The sequence below is a fragment of the Zosterops lateralis genome (genome assembly GCF_965231275.1).
Source record: "Zosterops lateralis genome assembly, chromosome: 3".
Lineage (NCBI taxonomy): Eukaryota > Metazoa > Chordata > Aves > Passeriformes > Zosteropidae > Zosterops > Zosterops lateralis.
The window spans coordinates 71,863,405-71,886,161 of NC_139764.1; the positions used below are offsets into that span (position 1 = coordinate 71,863,405).

General features: G+C 33.7%; 1 protein-coding gene across 1 annotated transcript in view; it reads right to left on the bottom strand.

Moving 5' to 3' along the window:
- GRIK2 (glutamate ionotropic receptor kainate type subunit 2) overlaps positions 1-22,757 on the bottom strand; it is a gene marked incomplete at its 5' end in the record, with an annotated part of 353,559 nt that overhangs the window by 161,772 nt on the left and 169,030 nt on the right. Inside the window, 2 exons of the mRNA XM_083856634.1 lie at positions 4,866-4,973; positions 6,241-6,384. Of these exons, the coding sequence (XP_083712760.1) occupies positions 4,866-4,973; positions 6,241-6,384 (252 nt within the window). The remainder of the gene's footprint in view (positions 1-4,865; positions 4,974-6,240; positions 6,385-22,757) is intronic.

Consider the following 22,757-nt stretch of genomic DNA (forward strand, 5'->3'; position numbering starts at 1 on the left):
CAACGCACCATATTATTTTCTATTTGTTTCAGCACAGTGTTTTAATTTTTAAGTGGTTTTTTTAACTGAATAGAATTGCAAATATGTTTTTTACTAGAAAAGTTTTAATCCCAAAAATGTAGAAAAAGTGTATCAGGGTAGTCTATAACTGAAATTCAAACAGGCTACAATTTCATTTATTGCATTATATTTGTTTTATAAAAACTTAGTGAAACAGGTATTCTTAAATACATTTTGGAGAGAATGTTCGCACAGTCAATATATTGAAAATATTGACTATATTGTCAAGCCCTCAATCTCCTATCATTCTTTCCAATTCCCCTAAACAGCGAAACTTCTAAAATTTTGAAGTGACCATGCCAATCTTAATATTTTAACACTTATTATCCAAAGTACAGGATCTAAACCAGGTGTACCCATGAACATGTGCTCCACAGTGAGACAAAGAAAAATGATAGAAAGAATTTGCTTAGGCAAGTCAGCTTATTTAAGTTGAAACAATTCCAAGAGCTACGTTCATCATTGAATATCATAAGAGTATTCTGTAACATGGTAATTGCAGTGTTCCTTCAAGGAAATGGAATACAATTTCTCAAATTCATGTGAATGGTTAAAAACTTGTATCCAAGCTTCCACATATTTGACTTTCAGGTAGCTATCAGGTTACTGCAGTCCCTCAAAACTAGGTATTCCCACCCAGCCGGACATCTCCACACAGGATCACTTTGTACCTTTGCAGGCTAAGGAGGCCTTGACTGTGTAAGAACCACTTAGCAATTGCTGGAACATTCCTGTGTTACCAATGCTGTTATCAGCTCAAATCCAAATCACAGCCCCATACAAGCTTATAGAAGGAATTTAACTCTGTCCTGGCCACAACCATCAAAATATTGCACTATCCCAAAAAGAAGCACTGTACATTCACACAATTTAAAATTTGCTGAATTTACATATGCTCTAGAGCACTTTACTGAGATTCAGTCTCATGAGATGCTAGTCACAAAACTTCAGTAGCTTTCTTACTTCAGCATGTTTGAAAAGTGATTTATCTTCATGAATAGATAAGCATACTTTCAAGTACTATTCTTTTTGATTTTTCTTCAAAGTTCTCCTGAGAAAATTAACATTATTTTTGCTCTGAGTCAATCAAAACTGTGAATACAACTCACCGTCAAGTGCCACAAGCATTGTGTTAGGAAGGATCATTGCCTTTCTGCAGTGCTACCCACTGACTAAGCAGCCAGAATCAGAGCCATGTTCAAGTCTCAAAGAGTTTCCAAATCTATCTGTACCTTCTTTGTTTACTTTTGTGGAACAGTTTGTACTAGTGGTGATTACACCAAGTACATAATTATACTCCATTAAGAATAAGAATGTTTTTTCATATTTCTGTATTTGCCATTTGCAAATTGATTAATTATTTTGCTTTCTTCAGTAATATTAATATTCACACCTTCTTGGCCAAATATAACATTAATAAAAATACTAAAAATACTTCAATACTTCTGGATCCCACAGATTTACTGTCTTTCTTTTTTTTCCCTCTCTTAAAAACCTGTTGTTTATGCTTTTTATTTTTTTTTTCCTACATCATTATTAAAGATAAAAAATAAAACAAGATCTTACATTTATATGCTAGAAAATTAATTATAACTAATTTAGTGTCATTTATATTCCTCCTATGTGAAGGTTTCTAAGCAAGGCTTCAAGCCAGTTGTAACATCTCTTATTCAGGATATGTGATTCTTCTTCAGTGACAAATTTTCATATCAAAAGTGGTATTAAATTCAGGTATTTGTTATCTCCTTGAAGTATAAAATAATTTTCCTCACAATGCAGCCTCAGTCTAAAGACTGATTGATTGCAATTTAAATTATCATTTATTATGCTGGAGTGTCACAGTTTTTGGATTTTCACTGTGCTTAATCATAAATGGGTTCAGTCTGTCCAAAGTGACTGTAATAAAATTTTGTGGTATATTATATTAGCAGCACTCCAATCATCTCTTAATTTTGTCATTTTCGTCTTACAAGGAGCTATCACTTTTGGCAGACATGAAATTTTATTTGGAAACACATACTTATTATTGACTGATGCCTGATTATCACCTCTCATTCAAGAGTTTCTGGAACAAATATTTTATGTAAAATTTGAGATTGCGCATAGCATTTTTTTAAAATCAATGGGGCATTGTTCTGTTGTCACTGACTTCAGCAGTCACTGAACATATAACACATGATTTATATGTTATAAAAACACCAGATTATACTGGTTATAATAACCAGGTAATTTATCTAGGACATATTTTTACAAAATCTAAATTCAAAAAAATACATCTAGCATTTCTTCACAATAAATCTTTTTTTTTTCCCCTTCCACCAATATTTTTCTCTTCATGGATTACAGCTGAAATTGTTAAGTTAAACTCTTGTCTTGGACAAAAGAAGTATTTCCCCTTATTTGGAAAGAGGTTAGAAGAGATAATAATTTCAGAGTATGGAAGCATGACATACATATTGGTGCACAGAATTCTTCTCTCCTCACCTTTTCTCATCCCACAAGTGAGAGGATGTACAGAAGAAAAGGATAGAGAAAACAAACAAACAACCCAAACAAACAAACAAAGCACTAAAAAAACTGTTCAGGACCTCTTACAACACAGAGAGAGATGTCTGGCAAGATGGTTTGGGAAGAATATTGAAAACATAACAGATAAAGACAAAAAAGTAAAAAGGCTCCTGAAGGAAAAAAGAAAATGGACAGAAACTGCATGGAAAGAGATTAATGGGTACAAGGGAGAGGGATTGGATGGAAAGTAAAATAGGCAAGGAGGGCCTGGAGAGGGAGACTAAGGAATGGGAGAGGAAGGAAGAAAGGAAAGGAAGGAGAAGCAGAAAGAAGAGAAAGAGTGATATAGAGAGATGGAGTGCACATGTGGAGGGAGGAAAGGGACTGAGAGAAGGGTGACTCATCACATCTTTAACAGAAGTAAATCTTGAAGGAAAAAGTCACAACTTTGAGACAGCCCTTTTAAATAAAAGAACTTGCTAAAATGTACTCGTTCTACTAGGAAGTGTCCTGCTCCAAAATGTAATCATTCACTCTGGATTCAAGAAGAATAAGATTTGCATTGTTTCAGAATAATGAAGTTTTGTTCAAGGAGAAACATTTCTCTGTGGGCATTGATTTATCTTTCTCAGTAAAATACACCATATGTTCCATATGCTTAGTAAGCAATTCAATTGAATGTGCATACACTTGAATTTTCCTTTTCCTAATCTCATCTCCTTACACCCCAGAAAAACTGCTCTGGTTTTGCTCATATACAGTAACTGATTCCTTCTATTAATTCCCAAGATTGTCAACACTTTTTGGTAAAAAAATATTATTACTTCCATTTATCACATGACCAAAATAAGCCATGAAGGCAGCAAAAGCATCTTCCTCTTCTATGAAAATCTTGGTATACAGCTAAAGCACATATTCTTTGAATATCCATATACTTCAACAATTATTTCTGGTTTTGTCTCTTACTTAACTTTCAATATAACTGTTTCCCAAGTTCCTTTTTTCTATTATGTGTTTTAGAGTACTACTGTATTTCCTATTGAATTTTATTGTCTTTCATATTTCTCTGTAGACCTTTTTTGCTTTATCTCTATATTTTCACTGATGTATATATATCTCCTAGTCTATTCTCAACTGAGATTTTATTTCCAGAAATCTCATGTTGCTTTGTGGTTCCCGAATGCCACTTAATGTTCTTAAAGCCATCCTAAATTATAAAGATTTCCTTTCCTCATTTTCAACAGTTGTCACTTACATACAAGCTCTTCAGAACCACTAATTTATTTAGCTATTACCATGACATCAATTTTTCCATATCTGTTTCCAGTTAGAAAGACAGTTTGCACAGTACCTATTCTACTTGTACACAATATTAATTTATTTTTCAAGTCTAATCATTACTATATACTCTTTTCTCCCACTAAGCTGCCAGAGCTCACCTCATGGGAAACTTCATAGGAGAAATCTACTGTCAGTGAGTGTAGTGCTGAACATTTTAAAATATAGTTTAGTTCTTGAATCACAGGTTTTCCACTGGACAACAAAAATGTTATTACCTATGTAAGTGTTTCAAGACAAGTTCATGGTTTCTGAGCTTTTACAAATTTTCCCAGTAAGAGAAAATTAATATTCCAAAGCTACTTTTGTGAGACAAAATTTTGGGAAAATATGTTGTTTATGCTAGCTTCTCCATTCAATGATTTACAGAAAAAAGGAAATGCAACTCTGCAGTATGGTCCCTTCCCTTAATTTCTGTTTTTATTTGTGTCCACAATTATCACATTGGGGCAACAGCTGATAGAACTTTATCTGAAGATGAAGGAAAACATAGTTCTTACAGAACATTGAACACCAGATATCTAAATGCAAACTACAAGGCAGATGCCAGTTGCAAAACCTTTGCCTGCTGATCACAATGTGAGACACTGTGGTGGGATGGATGGAGAGAAGATGATCTGATTTCAGATCGTGATGGTGTCACATAGGCAGGCCAAATGTCTGTACATGCTTCCTGAGTTCTTAAGCTCAAATACAGACAATATTAAGCTACATGGAAAGAGAATTTCCCAATTCTTTGGTCTCTCACTTCACCTCTGTACAAGAAATATTAATGTCAGAAGACAGCTAAACCAGTCAAGATACCAATTCTTAACTTTTTAGTACCACTTATAGAGATATTGAGTTGAGAGCAATACACTGTTTCATGTAATGCATGAAAAACTATTGTAAATAGTTTTAGGGGATGAGTTTTGTTTTGTTTTGTTTCCCACCTCCTTGGAGGCAAATGTCTTACACACCTTTTCAAGACCTTCTTCCTTGAGGCTGATGACATCCAAATCAAAATCTGTCCTTAAGCCATTAGTTTTGTTGAAAGTTATCCTGCCTGTGAGGCCTTCCCAGTGGGCCTATGGAGAAAGAAAAAACAATTTCTAGAAATAAATACCTCTTCCTTTATTTTTTCCAGAAAGGACAAACTATTCCTGCCAAAATGGGGTCATTAATTTTATGCAAATAATTTACCTTGTGGCTAATTCCTGTTTTTAAATGTTTTCTATTTATTTTTTACTAATGAAATCAAGCTTTCTTTCAGTCTTCTTAGAGGTTTTTTTTAAACTTTCTGTGTCAGGCAACAGACTCTTCTACTGAATGAGATAAAAGTCTGTTTTGTTTTCATTCCTCCATCGTTCATGCATACATTTCCCCTTCTTCTTCCCTACATACCTCCCCCTCCCCAGTCCCCAAGCTTCAATCAAGTTTCATTAATGCTGGACTTGATTTTTTTTCCTCAGGTAATTTCATTCAAATAAAAGCTTATTTTTGCAAGATGCTGATTTCCCTGAAACTACACTGAGACAGCAAGAATTGAGGTCAGTGAGCCAGTCTTTCTCAGATTATTCCTCATTTTTGATAAAGTGCATAATTTTTTTTTTTTATAACTTGAAATCTACCCTAGTTCTGAAATGATACAAAGTAGGAGAGGAAATATGGGAAATCAAATTATCATCCTAGAAGGAAACAATATTGAAAAAAAATTACATTCCAGTGTAAATAATTCTCCTCATCATAATATTTTGCATATCTAGATTGAGAAACACTGTATCAGGAGTTACAGTATAAGAGATTTGAATAGTCTACAGTGTTCATCTTTAACACCTTAAATCTCCTAGCTTTACTATCACTGTCTATCAGCATCTAAACAGCATCTTGAGGAATCAACGAGACATATAGTAATTCACCATAGAAAATGAAGAAAAAAAATTAATTTAGAACAGGAAGCAAAATTAATTCCTGGCCCCTTTAAACTTATGCCAATATTTAGCTGCTGAATTTCTCATAATCAGGTTATGGTTTAGAGTTTCAGATGTTTGGGCTTTTATGCCACAAATGCTCCATACAGACCAAGTTTTCTACAAACATAAGTTTTATTTAGAATGTAGTTATTTCACCTTTCCATATAATTTTGTTCCAAGTAATACTTCAGGAAAACCCACTTTCAAATTAAAATTCTGTCTTGCTTTTTAAACTCCTTATACATGACAAGATGAGAGATGACTGCCTACTGAAAAGAAAAAAAAAAATAAAAAGGCAGAAACCAAACGGAGTTAAAGCAAAAGAAAATGGGAAGTTGGAGTAAAGAAAGCAAGAGGGCAGGACCCTTTATTAGTGCCTTACCTCCTTGATGAGGCTCATGAAGCGGGTCCCAAAGCGCCATGGTTTGTGGCGGTTGCACTGCAGCGAGCTGACGGTCATCTGCGGGAACTGCTGCACAGCCACCGACACCACATGGACCGCGTCGTACATCAGCGCCGCATCCGTCTGCAAAGAGACACGCCAGCACCGTGAGCACAGGGCAGGCACCTGGGACAGGCCAGCAGGCAGAGAAGGAGACAAGAAACCAGCGCTGCTCACTCTGCTAAAGGGAAAAAATGGTCCAATTCCTTTTAAAATGTAGCCTTGTTGCCAAGTCATACATGAGTTATGTCAGGATTGTCAGTCAGTCTCAGCTTTTCTCTTTTTAATTCTCTAAAAAGGGCTCCAACAGCCACTTTTCAGGATCATGGGAGTACACTAGCATCTGATGACTCATGTTACTTTAAAAAGCAGTACTTTGGGGAGCTATATAAATCACTGTGTTTGATTCAAGTTGGTTATCTTCATGAGTGATGCAAAAGGAAAAAGGAAACAAGTTGATAAAAAACTTAGCTATAAAGAAAAGTGTACAGGTTCAGGTAGTAATGTTTTTTGTTTTGAAATTACAGACAAGATTCCATCCCAACAGTACACAATTGATTCATTAATAATTTTTAATGTGCATCAGTTCAACTCCCTATGGCAGAACCAATCAGTATCTTCAACAAATCAGATTAGAATTACATCAAAATGCACATTAATTTTAATAGTTTTCATGTCCCATCCTAAATAAATAGACTTAGACATAGTGTTTGCTAAGTAATGTTGTATTAGCAAAGGACAGAGATAGCCTCTCAGTACACTCTGTCATGCTGTACAAGAAAGTGATATCTCTCTCCTGGTCTCCTTGATAAACAGAGGCCTGATGAGCCTTGGAACCAAAAGCATGAGAAGACCTTAGATTCAGCTGGTGGAAATGAGTGCTGTGCCATCTGCTCAGCATACCTTAGAGAAAAAGGACCTATTTCCCCTTCTCATTCACGTAATTAGTGAGCTGTGAAATTAGTTCTTTAATGGATAGGAAACCTGGAGATTATTGCACTTGTCACAATACAATACAATGCAATACAAAAAATAGAGCTTATATAGTGCCTTTCATGCAAAGGCATCCCGAAGGCTCTTTACAATAAAACTAAGCATAAAAATGCAAAAATATTCTACCATTATAGCCCATAAACTACTGTTAAAGAGAAAAATATATGCTCACATTTAAATGGCTCTGCCAAGGAGAGATTTCAGAATTCAAACAGAAATAAATCCTAATTTTAAAATAGCCAGCATAAGAGGTTTCAGCAATCTCAGGCTCCAAACAGTTTATGCAGGAGCTCCAAATCAGTCAGAAAATATTTTTGCTGCCAAAATGTTCATTATCTTCAAGGCATTAAAGTGCTTTTAAGGCAAGCTGATATTTGACAAGGAGGCAGTGAAACACCAAAAAGTTGGAATGACATGCTGAGTAAGCCTCATGCAAAGTTTAATATTCCAGAAGCAAGACTTGGCAGTAGTTGAAGTCTAGACAACAGCTTTTTAAATAAACTACACAATAAGTACAACACATAAATCTGGCTCAGAAATGCAAACTGGTTTTTAAATCAGTTTAACTTCTAAAACTGTAGTCCCTGTACCAATGAAGGAAAACTAAAATTGTTATGAGACTTCAGCAAAAATATCCCACAAAGACACAATCAGAAATTCTACACCAGCACCAACTGATAAATTAGATGCAAATTTGGAAGCAGAACTGTTAAGACTTGTCAGAAGAAATCAAATGGACATTATGCCAGATGCAGAACAACATGGCTTTCTGTCAATTTCTATAAGCCACTGAAGTGGAAATCTGTAGGATGACAAAAACACCCAAAGATGTCAAAAGCACGTAATAAGCTCCAGCAGATAGATGTTGTGAGGCACTGGGAGAGGTTCCTCAGAGGTGGTGTGGATGTTCTCATCTCTGCAAGTGTTCAAGGCTGGTTTGAATGGAGCTCTGAGCAACCTGGTCCATGGCAGGCAGGGTTGGGATTAGATGATCTTTAAGGTTTATTTCAACCCCTTAACATTCTATGATTCTAAAAACGTTGTCAAAATCTACTCATCAAAAACAAAGCAAATGAGGAAGAAAATGCAATAGTGTCATATCCATAACTCAGTTGACAAGCCCTGTCCAATCGGATGGATAAATCTGAATTTGCCTCTACCAGTTACTACTGGTATAATACAAAGTTACAAAGACATAATAAATTAAATATATCTAGATTTTCATGAAAAGGCAAATATGGTGCTAAAATTATTTTTAAAAAATCTGAATAGTTCTTTAAATATTCTAGAAGAAAATGTCCTATTCAAAATAAAGCAGCAGTAAAAAATTATCCTTGATACATAGCATTCTTATTCTCTAATCAGTTTTGTATTAAACTGAACTGGCTCATTAAAAATTTCAATGTAAGATATTGTACAGTCCACTTAATGCATAGCATGAGCCAAGCTTGTTCTGATGATTAGTAAAGTATGCATATTCTTCATTACATTTTAGTTCTTATGCTATCTTTGCCTGCATATTATCTGAATAATACTACTACAGTAAGTAGAATCACTTATAATATTCATATGCAGCTCATTATTCTCTTCAAGATTATCTTTGTCTTCCTGTTTTTAGTCAGTAAACTTTTGTCCTTGTGAGATAAATTCAACTACATTTAAAAGGTCGAACTGTTCATAGAGTTTTGTTTAGTGTCTGATGGTCACTAATGTATTCTGAAAAACTTTGAGTGTTAATTAAAATGATATTCAGTTCTTTCAAGTCTGACTTAGCTGCATCAAGAATGGAATGAACCTGCAAATGCTCACAAATGTACACCTGCATTTGTTTCCTAGGTGACCATGACAAAAGTGTTCAATAAATGCATAAAAGTGAAAGAACACTTTCACATTTTATTGACATAGTCCTTGTAAAGGTATTCAAAGCAATTAATATATAGTCTTTAATCCATTGTGAATCTTATTCCATCATATACAATAAATGATTTGTTACTGACTGGATTTAAGATCATAGTATCATCTGAAACAAACTTAATTCAGACAGACTGTGGTTACTGCTTTAAGTTAACATGCTCATTTCGTACTGCAACAAGCTTTTCTTGCTAAACTTGTATTTATGGTACTTGCACTTCCAAGACTTTAGAACAGAGTGAGGATGCTGCATTCCCATTTGGCAAAAGGAGCGTAAGGACACAAGGCAGAGCATGTTCCATAAGGAATGAATTTTCCATTGGCCTTTACAAATTGTATTTTATCTCTTACACAAGAGTAATTTCCTGGATAGAACACTAGATGCAAAGTCAGGTTATTGGATTTGGGGTATTTTTTGACTCCCAATATATCCAGTCTATTCGTAGTCAGGTTTATGAAGAAATTACATAGTTCAATTTGGAGAGTAAGAACAGCAGCTTTTCTTCTTTAATCTAAGAGCCTGAGCAAGAAGTAGATACGGGAGGTACAATGAACAGGACAGCTTAGTCAAATCTCCTTCCTCCCCAGCATAACCATTTTAGGGAAAAGGAACATTACTTAGGCATCACTGCACAGTAAGGATTTACAGTGGAATACTTACTCATTTCAAAACCATCAAAAATGTATATAATGACCTCAGCCTATGAACCAGGCTATGTCCTTTGATAATTACTTACTCTTTTATATTTGGTGACAATTTAACCCACAATACATAATCATTAATTAGAAAACCTTAAATGGCATATTTCATAAACAAACAAAACTTCCATATTTTTGCTCTACTGTCTGCTTTTCCTTTTTCCCCAATATTACTCGTATAGTTTAGGTTATTTCCGTTGTGAGCACAGTGAACAGAAATAGTCTTCTGTCCAAGGTGTTTTTTTATTATCATTATTTTCCTTTGAAGACTGATTTTCTTATAGAAGCTGCCTCTGCTTCTTTTCTTCTGAACAACTTTAAAAAATGATGTGTGAAAAGTCTGACAACATTTAGAAGTCAAGAAGCAAAGACTACCTGCAGTGCAGGAGAGGTTTCATTACTGGCACTATGACCTTCCTTAAACTTCATCCCATTTGATAAAAAAATTAAAAAGTTGATTTTAAAAATTACTGGATATAAACCACAAAAACACTGATAGGTTACATATATAAATAAGTTAAGAATATTTTTACTTATAAAAAGCTGTATTTTCTTTATTATAGATTCTACTAATGCTTTATAAGAAAATTTTGAGGGCCGTATCTCAAATTTTGATAGGACAACATGATTTTAATGCACAAAACAGAGTAACTAGTAATATAAGAACTTTTCCTCCCCAAATTCTCATGTAATGTGGTACTAACATCACTCTACTTAACTCACTACATATTCTTGACCAGATGCCTCCAAACTCTACTTTCAAATCTGCCCTACAAAGAGATTTTTCAAGAAGGTCCAGAAAAAGAGATAAATATCGAAGAAAGAAATTTCTCTTTGTCTTTCCCAGGTGTGCTAAAGAATACAGAAACCAAAGATGGATGAAAAATATTACAAAACAGACAAAAAAGCCCTTGTAAACCCAATAAGAGTCATTTTATCTTACTGATAGAGGCTGAAGTTGTATTAGATTTAAATATCTTTAACACCCATTAGAAGAACTTCTGCACAAGCCCATCAACAAAAGACATTTCAGTTAGATGATGCCTGACAAATGCAGCATTATGCACACAAATTCCAAAGACCAAACATACTACTACTCACAGAAAGCTCTCCCACACTCAAGGCAATTATAACAAGTGAATGAAATTAAGAAGAAATGGCTTGCAAAACTAGTTCCTCCCCTCCTCAGCTAATAAAATCTATTGCCCCTGAAATCATTTCACTTAATTCTCACTTGCTAACACATCCCACAAAACCATTTTGTTAAGTGAGATTTAATAAATCTCTCAGCCTCGGATTAAATTTTACTGTTTTATGAACTGTTAAATTGCATTGTATGCTTATTAATGCTCATGTTTTCTTACCTCTTGATACATTCCTAACTCCACTCTAGGGTACAATTAAGAATAGAGTACAGATATGCTTTTTCACCCCAAAAATGCATTCCAATAGGGAACAAGATATGAGCACCAGTAAGCTATATACAATGTTCATCTAAATTTTAAAAACATCAGTTAGGTTTTTTATTAAAAATACTCTAGTATTTTAAATAATATGTAGCTTCTTAAATTATTTTTTAACATTTAGTGGCTTAGTGAATTTTAACAGGGGTTTGTTTACGGAGATGTGTATGTGAATTTAAGAAGAGACGAAACAGGTGGAAATAATTTTTTCCAGCACCAAAATACTTAACATCCAAATAAAGTAAAGCAAATTATTTATTTCATATTATTAAAAATACTTTACACTATTTTTTTTTCTATCTAGAAGAAGTGAACTAGTCAGGTAATTTTATATTTTAAAGTGTAATTTTTTCTTACAGAAAGAGGCAAAAAAGAAAAGATTTCCTCTTTTGCCTCAATGCCTCCTAGTTTGATGCCCAACTCAAAGAGAAATAGCAAAGTGGAACATGAACAATGGCAAATTTTTAGAAAATTCCAAGAGAAAAAAGGACTAGAAAAGCATTCCAATTGATACTGATATGGTTTCCCTATTTCTTGTCATCCCATTGTCATTAATAGGAAAGAATATACATTCTTTTATTGACAGAATAAACCTATATTTCCTGGTAAAAAAGCTTGAAGTGTTAGAACTTTTTTCATCTTTCAGAACATTCTTAGATAGTAATGTCACTTAATGGAATATTTAGGTGTTAAGAAGCTGGAAGTATATGAAAATGAGTTTGGTGGGTAATGACTTATTGCAGCTTGATTTTAACCTACTGCAGGTGAAACTTTCAGACAGCTTGAAATTTTGTCAGAAATAGACACAGAAAATCTGTTTAGCAGGTAGTTTAAACACAGGTTTCCCTGAAATAAGAACAGCAGCAGTATTTCTTTCATCTGCTTGACCTTTGAAGACCAGAATTTCATTTTAGCAAGTAAAACGTTAAACGTTTAGAACACAACTTGAAGTGAATAGGAAAATTTTGAGGGTTTTTTTCTGACAAGGATGCCTTTTCATTCTTTTGAAGCAAGAGCTTAAATCTTAATTGTGAGAGTAAATTTCATTTAAGAGAATAAGTCGTGTTAAGGAAACTTCCCTGTCTGACCAGCCACTCACATCACCTGAGATGGGGCAGAAGCCCCTCTCCAGCCACACCATAAATCATGCAGCCAACATGGTGATCTGCATTTATCTGGAATTCTGGAATAAATAAAAATGGAATGGGAGGGAGTAAAAAATATATATTTCTAATGATATTTTTTGAAATGTATTTCTTACATATCCTATTTTCCGTGATTTCAGAATAAAATTACCTTCAGTGTATTGCTTGCAATAGCAAAAGTCAAATGACTGCATAAATCTTTGCAGAATGTGCTTATAATATACAGTTAGGAGCAAGATGTTACAATGTTTTTATTTAAGTTCTACAGGTTTTTATTTATTTATTTATTTATTTATTTATTTATTTATTCTACCTATCCTTAAAAATAAATTGAACATTTCCAGGAGAAATATATTCTGAAGTAGTTTTTCAACCTTCCATCTGAACTTTAGAAATTATGGTATCAGCTATAATTTTTTTTTGCAATAAAATACCCCATCACACTCTTATATACCTTAGGGACAGATAGCAAAAACCTAATTACAAGGAACAATGGGTCATTATTTGGTCTTTGGTAGTCTATTTCCTTTCATCTGTTCTCAAGTTCAAAAAATCAATATGATTGTGATCACTGCAACTCCATCAACCACATCCACAATAAAGACCTGACTGCTACTATTATATTATCTCAGCATTCAAGACTTAGCACACCACATGAAAAGTCCTTCTGCATGAGCAATTCATAACTAATTACAGAAAGATCCTACTCAGCATAGATTGTGAATTCCTTTGTATCCACATGCAACAAGAAAGTACATCTGGCAATGGAAATGAGAAGCATAAAGCTAATATAGCACAGAGATTAACTGTAAGTCTGATCAAAAATAGAGAGAAACCCCACACATTCTAAAGAATGAATTTCTAAATATTCTATTTTTGTATCCTGTAAAAAGAGGACAGTGTTTGAGGTTTTCAGAGCTTATCACATCTTCAAATTTGGTAGGTGAAATGACAAAAATAAATGTGTATAGATGATTTTGATTGCAGATAAAAAAGTTATGAGTATTCATAATAAATTTGCTTCTCCTGCTTTAAATTTCTCTTCTTTTAGAAAGGACTAATGATACAGACTTTAACATCTTCAGCAAAAAAGATGATTATATGTACAGCATTACAAAGTTCATGTTTGCAGGAGAAAACAAATTGTTAAGGAGTGTAAAACATAAGTTACCCATGAAAGAGTATACATTTATTTCAAAATAGAATTCTGTTTTATGTCAGTCTTTTATAATTCTTTTATTAATCTGTGTCCTATGGCTCTGTTCTAAATAAATAATGATTTTTTTCTTTTGAACTAACATCCCTTTAAAATCAGTAATATCTAAAGAAAAAGGTATTAAAAGACACACTGCTGGCCTGTGACTTAGAAAAATCAATCTTTTTTTAGATTTTAAAAGTAGACATTTTATGTGGGGATGTTTTCATCTTTGAGATTGTTTAGAGGTTTGGAGCTTTTTTGGTTTTGTTCTGTTCCCTTTGAGAAGCATATCTATTTTTAGATTCTTCACTGTTTTTTTCATAAATCTTTGATCAACTTGTCTGCTATACGCAGATGATAGTCTAGACAGATTACAGAAAATCAAATTGATCTTGCAATATTACTCTTTTTTTTCTTTGCCATTGTGCTTCCACTAACTGCATCTCACTGTATAATTACTTTTTCATTTCAATGAACTTCTCTGCTAATTAATATTTATTTCAGAAAAAAACTTTTTATCATATTATGATGCTAGTTCTAATAATCAGATTCTCATAAATTGTTGATTCCAGCTTCACAGAGTAGACACAGAATTAAATACATTGACATATTTGCATTAGACACATTTTGTTTTGATTAAAATCTGCTTATAGTAAGGCAATTTATTCAGTGATTGAAAAGCTGCATTTTGATTTGTGACACTTTTTCTGGGCTAGCTTCTAAAACTGCCTTCATCGAAGCAGCTATCATTGACTGTTATTCTAATATAGTAGCCCAGAAAAATTTACCTAATTTAAGAACAGCTTCAAATTGTGGTGGTTCAGGAACAGCTCAGTAACGTTTAATGAGATCTTCCATGTCTAATGAAGAGATATACCTTGACAATGAAAACTGATTTGAAATTTTAGGTACTTAGATACCCTTGAATAGCAAAGCACATAAACATTAAAAGTATATTAAAAACAAGGCTTTATTAAAAAAAAAGTAACATTAAAAAAAATGTTGTGTGGGGTTTATGTATATGAACTTTTCAAAAATTACAATTCACTTGTGCTAATTCAGTGGTAGAAGGAACACAAGCTTATTAATCAGAAGTCAAACTGATATTGCTATCATGTTAGACATAGAGGCTCTTCCAGTGAATATAAGAACCAACTACAGTCTTCATAGTGATCAGATATTTTTTAATATATATTTTAAACTTGGTAGGTTTAGTAAAATTTGTAGCAACATACAGTGATCCATCCTAAAAATTTTGGAACTCTCTCTAAGCACAATTCACTTTCAAAGGTATATTTATATTGTAAAGCTAATTGATAGTATATAATTTTTATAATTACTAAACCAAAAATAAGAATTGAAAAAACTGAATATTCTTCCAGCTTTTTCAATAGTCCATCAGGATTCTATCCATAAGGGTAACAGTCAAATTACTTCACTACATCTAAATCTACATTTAAAAATAAAAAGGTGTCTAAGCTTATACATGTGTCTGACTAATCTGGTGAGAATTTATTTCTCCTGAAATCTACATGTACATCTTAACTATGCTTAAGTAAGATTCAAAAATATATTTTTCATGCCATTTATCTTATCATTCAGAACATTGTTCATGTCTGAAATTGCAGACTGTAAGAAACAAGAAAGAAGAGAGGAGAGAAAAGAAAGAAAATCAAGGGAATATAGGAATATTTACCCTCAGCATAACAAGGATTCCTAGTTTTCTCATTCATACTCACAAACCATTCTCCTAACCAAATGGACTTTGACAGACAAAGCAATACATTAGTTCTTGTCTCTAAAACAAAATGGAAGAGATTATCGATCAGGTATGGAAAATTCACAAGAAATAATATAATATTTTTTATACTCCCTAGATAGCAAACAAACTTAAAATATAGTGTCACAAAATTAAAATCACAACAGATCACATTTCACCTAGATGCCTAATGTTATGGTCTTTCAAGATAGGCTGTTTTGCAAAGAATCCTACACGGAAATAGCCCCAATCAGATTAAAAAATTTATCATCTTATTTTCTTCATCTCCTATTTCCTATAAAAAATTTCATGGGCAATGGAATGATACATATTCATAGAAGGAAAATTGTTTCTCCTGAAGTCGTTAATCTAAGATGTTAACTTCTGCCCTTGATAAAAAAATTCCAGATATCATAGAGTGCAGTAAATGTCATGGTTGTTTAGAAAAACCTTTCCTGACTGGTCATGAATAGCTCAAGGCAGCAGGCAGCATACAAATGATATCTGCAAGACAGTAGTTTCTTCATTTTAACATGATTATTTATTTCATCCCCTATTCTAATGAAACTGGGAAGGCTTGAGTAATCTAAAGCTCAAAAGGTAGATATTTCAAAGTCTCAAAGTGATTAGCACTTGATTTCTTTACAATTTTTAATCTAATATTTAATTAAAAGTGCAACAAAAAAATTATCCAATTATAAAAATCACAAAAAGTCTTTGAGTTCCAAGGAGGTACAACCATTTCCAATTTGTCAGAAAGAAAGCAATGTAAGAGAATTTTTTCTGCAGAGAATTATTTCTGCACGAGTTCTTCATATTGAAATATCTGAGAGGAACCAGTCTATCCATATAGTGTAGTAATTTAAGGACCTCAATCTCACAGAGCTCCAAATCACTAAAAACACTGGCCCAGGAACAGTGAAATTTGACACCAGAGACATTAGTAAGACAAGACTACCAAAGCATAGGTAGCCTTTTAATCACTTCTCAATTCTCATAACTTATGTTTTCCATAGAGCTGCTGACCTTCTAAATGATGTGGAAGAGTTTTCCTCTTGCAAGTGTGTTTCTACAAAGGAGTTAATGTATAAGAGTCTGCTTCCATAAACATTTAGCTAATTAATTTGATTGAAACCAGAGGCTTTAAACAGACTTGTTTTGATATTTTAAACAAGTATTAAATATATATTATTTACTTCTTTTTTCCCCATATGGCTTTTTCAATGTCTATTTTTGCTTTAGTCTGTCACCAAAACAAAAACAACATTTGCCCACTCATTTTCCTCTCATTAAGATTTGTTCTCACAATAATTTTTGAAGGCTTCATTACTGTGAAATACTTGCCACAGATTTTACTTTTGAACAGCAGTAAGCTTTTGAAGTGACTCTCCTGATGTGTGACACCACAGAGCAGTGCTCTGGTGCACATCATGAAGAGGTCTCATAATGCACAGGCTCTCATAAAATAAAATTCACTGAAAAATGTGATTGAGGGCTGTACTTTATGTGCTCCATCTGCTAATTGGCTTTGTCCAAAGGAATGGACTAGCAAGAGGCTGAAGCAAAGTAGCTGGAAATAGAAGGGTATGAAATAAGAAGTGTCAGGTTTTTGACACCAACAGCTTTGCTTCATGAGGCTGCCTCCAATGGGCCTTTCCACTTGCTATTGTAGCCATGTCATAACTAAATTCCAGTTATCACTCCAGAAAATCTGGTGCCATCTTCGGGTTTAATCTCTATTCTTATTATCCTTAAAATATTAGTCTTATCTTCACACAATTTCTAATTCAGGTGTGCAAATCCTGACCCTGTTTATTAAAAAAAAAAAAAAAAAAACACCACAACACACCTCTGATTTGAAGCAAACAAAGAAAAACTTTCTGCCCTGAAAGGATGGCAGCTACTCATTTAAACTATGAGGAAATGAAAAATAATATAAATTTGTATATTTTCAGCTCTACAAATATGAAGAATGGAAAAGCAATGTGTATATGCAATTTATTTATAAAAGATAATAGCTTTTTATAGTGGTCAATAGAGGGCTGGGTTGAGAGCCATTTATCAGGCTGCACAAATGCATGAGAATTGAAGATGGGAATGGTTGCCTTTGGCTCTAACTGTTAAAAACCAGTTATCAATCTTCATCTAAGTCTTCAAGGAGCTTCTCTTGGTGAGCAATCGATACTGCATTTGCCACAATAGCTCATTTAATTATTTTCATCCTAAATATCCTGTCAGCAGGGGGAAGTCTTCCTGATTTTAATTAATTTTGAGATCATTGATTTTTTTGCCTTTTCCTTTCCTGTGGTTACACATGCAGACACAAAGGCACAGACACACACTTTTCGCCTGCAGGCTGTGTAAGATGTATGACAAGTCCTTGGTGAAAACCCTGCCTATAACTGTAGTATACCTAAATGACCTGCAGCTTTACTTTTAAATCTTTAACCTTCAACTGCTGCAAATGAGCCTCTGGCATCTATACCTAGCTGGGCAAAACAGTAAATTGAAAAGCATGTTTGTTGAATAGTTCTCAATTAAAGAATCTCTAAATCAATAGGCAGTAAGGATATCACAGACACAAGCCTGCTGTAACTTACAGAAAAATACAGACAGAAAATGGAAGTCAGAGAACTGAAAACAGTAGCGGAAATTATGAACTGACATTATATTTGTAAATAAATAATGTTGCACTGATGGATATCATTAACATCCAAAAAAAAAAAAAGCTTTAGGCTCTAGAGTGCTATATCACAGTTCCCCTATGCTAAATAGTAGAAACAAACAAGACAGAATGCAAGCCACTCAGAACAGAGTCCTAAAATTTGTAAAAGACAGGTTCATAACAGAAGTTAAAGAAAAAATGTTTAGTCTTATAACTTCAGAGAATAATGCATCTTCTACATGAGAATCCTTGCCACCCATTCTCAGAAAAAAACTATAAACTTAATCTCCACATTGTAAATGGGTGAGATGACTGGTCTCGGGACCCCTAGAAAAAGGCTGGGAATAGGGAAATGAAACACACACAGAAGTCTATTTTTTCTCTTAGAATAATATTATTATTTTTCTATAAAAAGTGTTGACAATCAGGTAACAATATATTATTTTGAACCTCCCCAAAAAGTTTAATTTCTTCTTGGTCTGTATATAGATCTACCTATATCAAGGATACTCCTGCATAAGTAAACAGGCTCATTAAGAAAAAAGAATTTTCTATTTAAAAAAACACTCAAAAATATGAATAGCTGAAAAATTGTATATCTGGTGTTTAAAAGATCAGATGGATTCATTTCAGTCATATATGTAGCTTGTAATACTATTTGTGCCACTTCCACTTTTTAGGAAAAGGAGAGGGGAAAAAGACCTCACCACTCCGTAGTAAATAATTGGGAACTATACTAATGAAGATTAATTAAAACCTACAAACATTCTAGAGTGGTTAAAAACCTCTTCATTCATAGCTCCACTCCCAGAGATGACATTTTATTTGTGACTAATAACAAAGCAGTTATATATGATTATTCTTATTTAACATGACATGGAATAATTGTGAAGTTACTTCCTTTAATAAAAAGAATACAATTTCACAAGATGCCAATAAATCAGAAACAAGGCAAAGTTTTAATTCCATTTTAATGCCACTGTACAAGGGACAGAATTTTCTGGTCAAGGAATGTCAGAAAAGACACAGTACTGCACAAGAGAAATTAGAGCAATATAAAGGGATACATAATATCATTGTTGTAATTTTTTTTAAGAGCATTTAATATTATTTCAGTTTGTTCAAATCTGAACAAAATTATCAGATTAAAATACTGGAAAAATATCATCACTGTATTCTCCTTGGATGAGCTACTGTTGTATAAATAGCTATGGATTAAAATTCTGAGAAAGTCGCTCTCTCTGCCACAATCCATTAAGCACTGTATAGTATTAACACAACTGAAAGAATTTGGAAAGTAGATGTTTGTTTGAAAAATGAAAGGTGGGAAAAACAAGACCAGGAAGCAGTTCTGTACTTCAGAGACAAATGCATTTCTTCTCACAGATGTTCCTCAGGGAAATAAACAGCAGCAGCCAGGCCAAGTCAAGAAAGCTCTCTGAGAAGAAAAGCAAGATTGTAAAGTACTCCACCACATGCTCACATTCCTCTGGGAACTGTTATCTTGCTCAAACAAATCCAACTCACTAAAACTGACAGTTGTGCACTGCTCTTTATTCTTAAAGGATTAACATTAGGGAAAAATATGAAGTGGAAGTATCTTTCAAGATTCAAACTACATGAGAGACTATCTAATCACTGCTGCCAGAGAAGGGAGTATGTGCTGAGACTCCAGTCTCTTTTTCTTGTGCATGACTGGCACAAGAGATCTGCTGAGAGACTGCTTTTCAAGCTGGTTTACATTCTTAAGAAGAAAAAAGTCAGAAACTGAGCCACCAAATTATCCTTAGAGAGCAGCAAATATATGGGAAAACGTCTTAGAGACTGAACACCTGTTTATATACACATTTATGAACATTTCAGAGCTATTATTTGGATGTACATAATATACATTGCTTTGTGTATTTGAATATTTGTATATGAATATTTTCCAGGTGTACTGCCTTTTAAAAATTTCATCCCAGTGAACTGTAGCTATACGGAACAAATTGTTATAGAATTCAATTCAGCTTATGTTTTATGCCCTACTTTGAGTAAAACTCTCTTGACAGATTTCAACAACTTCATGTTATAAAATCCCAAGATCTGAATGGAAACTGTACCGTGCAGTTTTATGAAACAAATCAAGTATCATTATATAATTATAATAAGCTTTAATCCACCCAAGTCCAAGGGAGTAAACTGCTTCATTGGATAATACTGTACTTATTTTAGAAGTTAGACAAGACGCTTCACAGCTGTGGTGATCCACAAATATGGATTCCTGTCCCTGCTAAGCAAATGGCTCTCTAGGCAAGCTGCAGCAATTCTCATTCTAAAAGGACTGAAAATATGTTGTTGCTTTATCTAAAGGGTAATTTTGGATATACAAATGAGAAGCAACAGATCAAAAATATCACAAAGACAGTATTGCAAACAAAGAGTAGCTGAACACAGTTCCAGTTTTCTTAATCTCATTCATTCTTTACTGTGAGAGGTGAGAAAGGGAATAGGAGACATCCCTCATTTAGCATTTATCTAAAGTACTTGCATAATAAATAAAACATCTTATGTTAATTGTAACAGACCAGATTGAACACACTTGTGCTTACTACTCTAATTCAAGCAGTAGAAGTAAAATATTTTTCCTCAAAAGTTTGTGTTTTCCTGTTTAATTCAAGATTATGCAAAACAAAAAGACAATGTAGGATGTACCTTAAGAAATGTGAAAACTAATTAGACTTCTAAAACTGAAGATGCAAAGCCCATTGAGGCCAGTCTTTGCTTACAACCATTTTCATTTTTAATAGGAGTTAGACAGCAGATAGTATTTCAGAGTTTTAGCATGCACATTGACTGCCTCATCAGCCATAAACTCACAAACATTCTCTGCACCTACTCAAAGTATGATAGCAGGAAGATTTTACACATTGCCTAAATGTATTTTTCTGTCCTGACCTCCTATTTCTGAGCAATCAGCAGTTCAGATTGTTCCAGTCCTGCAATTCAAAGCACTGCACAGTAGTTTATTGAGAAATTTTAGCAATATTTCAAAATTAGCACCTGTACAGAAGCTTGTTCCCTAGGACATTCTTCCATGTGTTTATTTAAAGCTCAACTTCTTAACCCTTATCTTGAAGGGACTTGCCACTAGGATCACACAGAAACCCTAAAGTGACTAGCAACAGCCTCAGTTGGACACTGTGCACTTTCACTGGTGCTAGAGATCTTTGAAATAACTGATTAAGAAACAAAAAGGTCAAGTGCACGAGAAAAAGCTTTTCTAGAAGGGAAGGATGGAGAATGAGGGTCCATTATCTCTGCTTGAAGTGCAAATGCATTTCTCTGTCCAACCTTCATAGTACTGTGCCCCGCTCTCCCCCAGATCACTTTTATTTACTGAAACACTGCTAAAATAGTTAAACACTAAGGATTATAAGAGTAATATGTGAAACATATGGAGAAGTAAGGAACTCTATCAATAATGGAATTTCAATGGGTTCAAGCTATGCTAAGCAAAAATCGTGATATCAATACACACACAAATGCACAATAAATAAGATACGGGGGTCAAGAAAACCAAAAAGGATTCAAGGAGATTATCTATTCTATTTATACTGGAAACCTTTCTTATAATAGTATTTAAAAAAAAGAAATTTTCAGAAGGGTTAATTTAATCTTGCTACTTTACTAGTAGCTCCTCAGAGTGCAGTAGGGATGCTTATGTACATAACTTATTTCAGCTGCAGGTACAAATAAAGTGGCAGAATAAATGATGTTCAGATTAAGAAAATTTCAAACTGCAACACAAACATGCAACACTTGTGAAACATATCCAATAGAGATTTTCCATCGTATCAAGTTCACATATGAACAACACAGATATTAACCACTGAAAAAAAAGATAAAAAATTAAGACAATTTCAAGTTCTTCCAAAACAGATTACATAGGAGAAATTTAGTAAATCCAGATTACAAAGGAAAAAAGCTTGCACTTTTCTAATTAAATGCATAATCATAGATGCAGATTCATGTTAGTAATGCTAAATGTCTTCTGTTTTAATGAGCCATTTGAAATGAAATGGTTGCCTGCAATTAGACATCTGCAGTCCAAGGACAGCAAGCCAACTGTGTAGTCTGTCTGCCAGAATTACAGTTGCATTCCTCAGCAGGACAATAAGGAGAATGGATAATTGTAATTATAACATATACATCCCTTAGTGTTCTGTGGTTAAAAGAGTGTGAACAACAAGGGCTCTTAATACATTTAATTGCTGGCTGCTAATAAAGGGTTGTCAAAAAAAGAACCATTTTTAAAATGCATTCCAATTCCACAACAAATTACAAACCAAGGTCACTAACTAACCACCTGAGGACTTATCTCCCAGAAAACTGTCTCTTAGACCCTATAAATATCTAGTCACCCAGGCCTGGTATCCAAAAAGTTGCAAGCTCATATGAAAGCTAGTTGAAGAGATGGGAGACAATGGACATAGTATTCTAGAGGGTTTAGCACGTTGCAAATTCTCTTCTCACATTCACTTTACAAATATCTTTGTAAGCTTTTTTCATGAAAACTTGAATGAAGATCCTAAATACTTTTTAGATGTGTGTATTTCTGCCTATTTCCTTATACACTTAATAT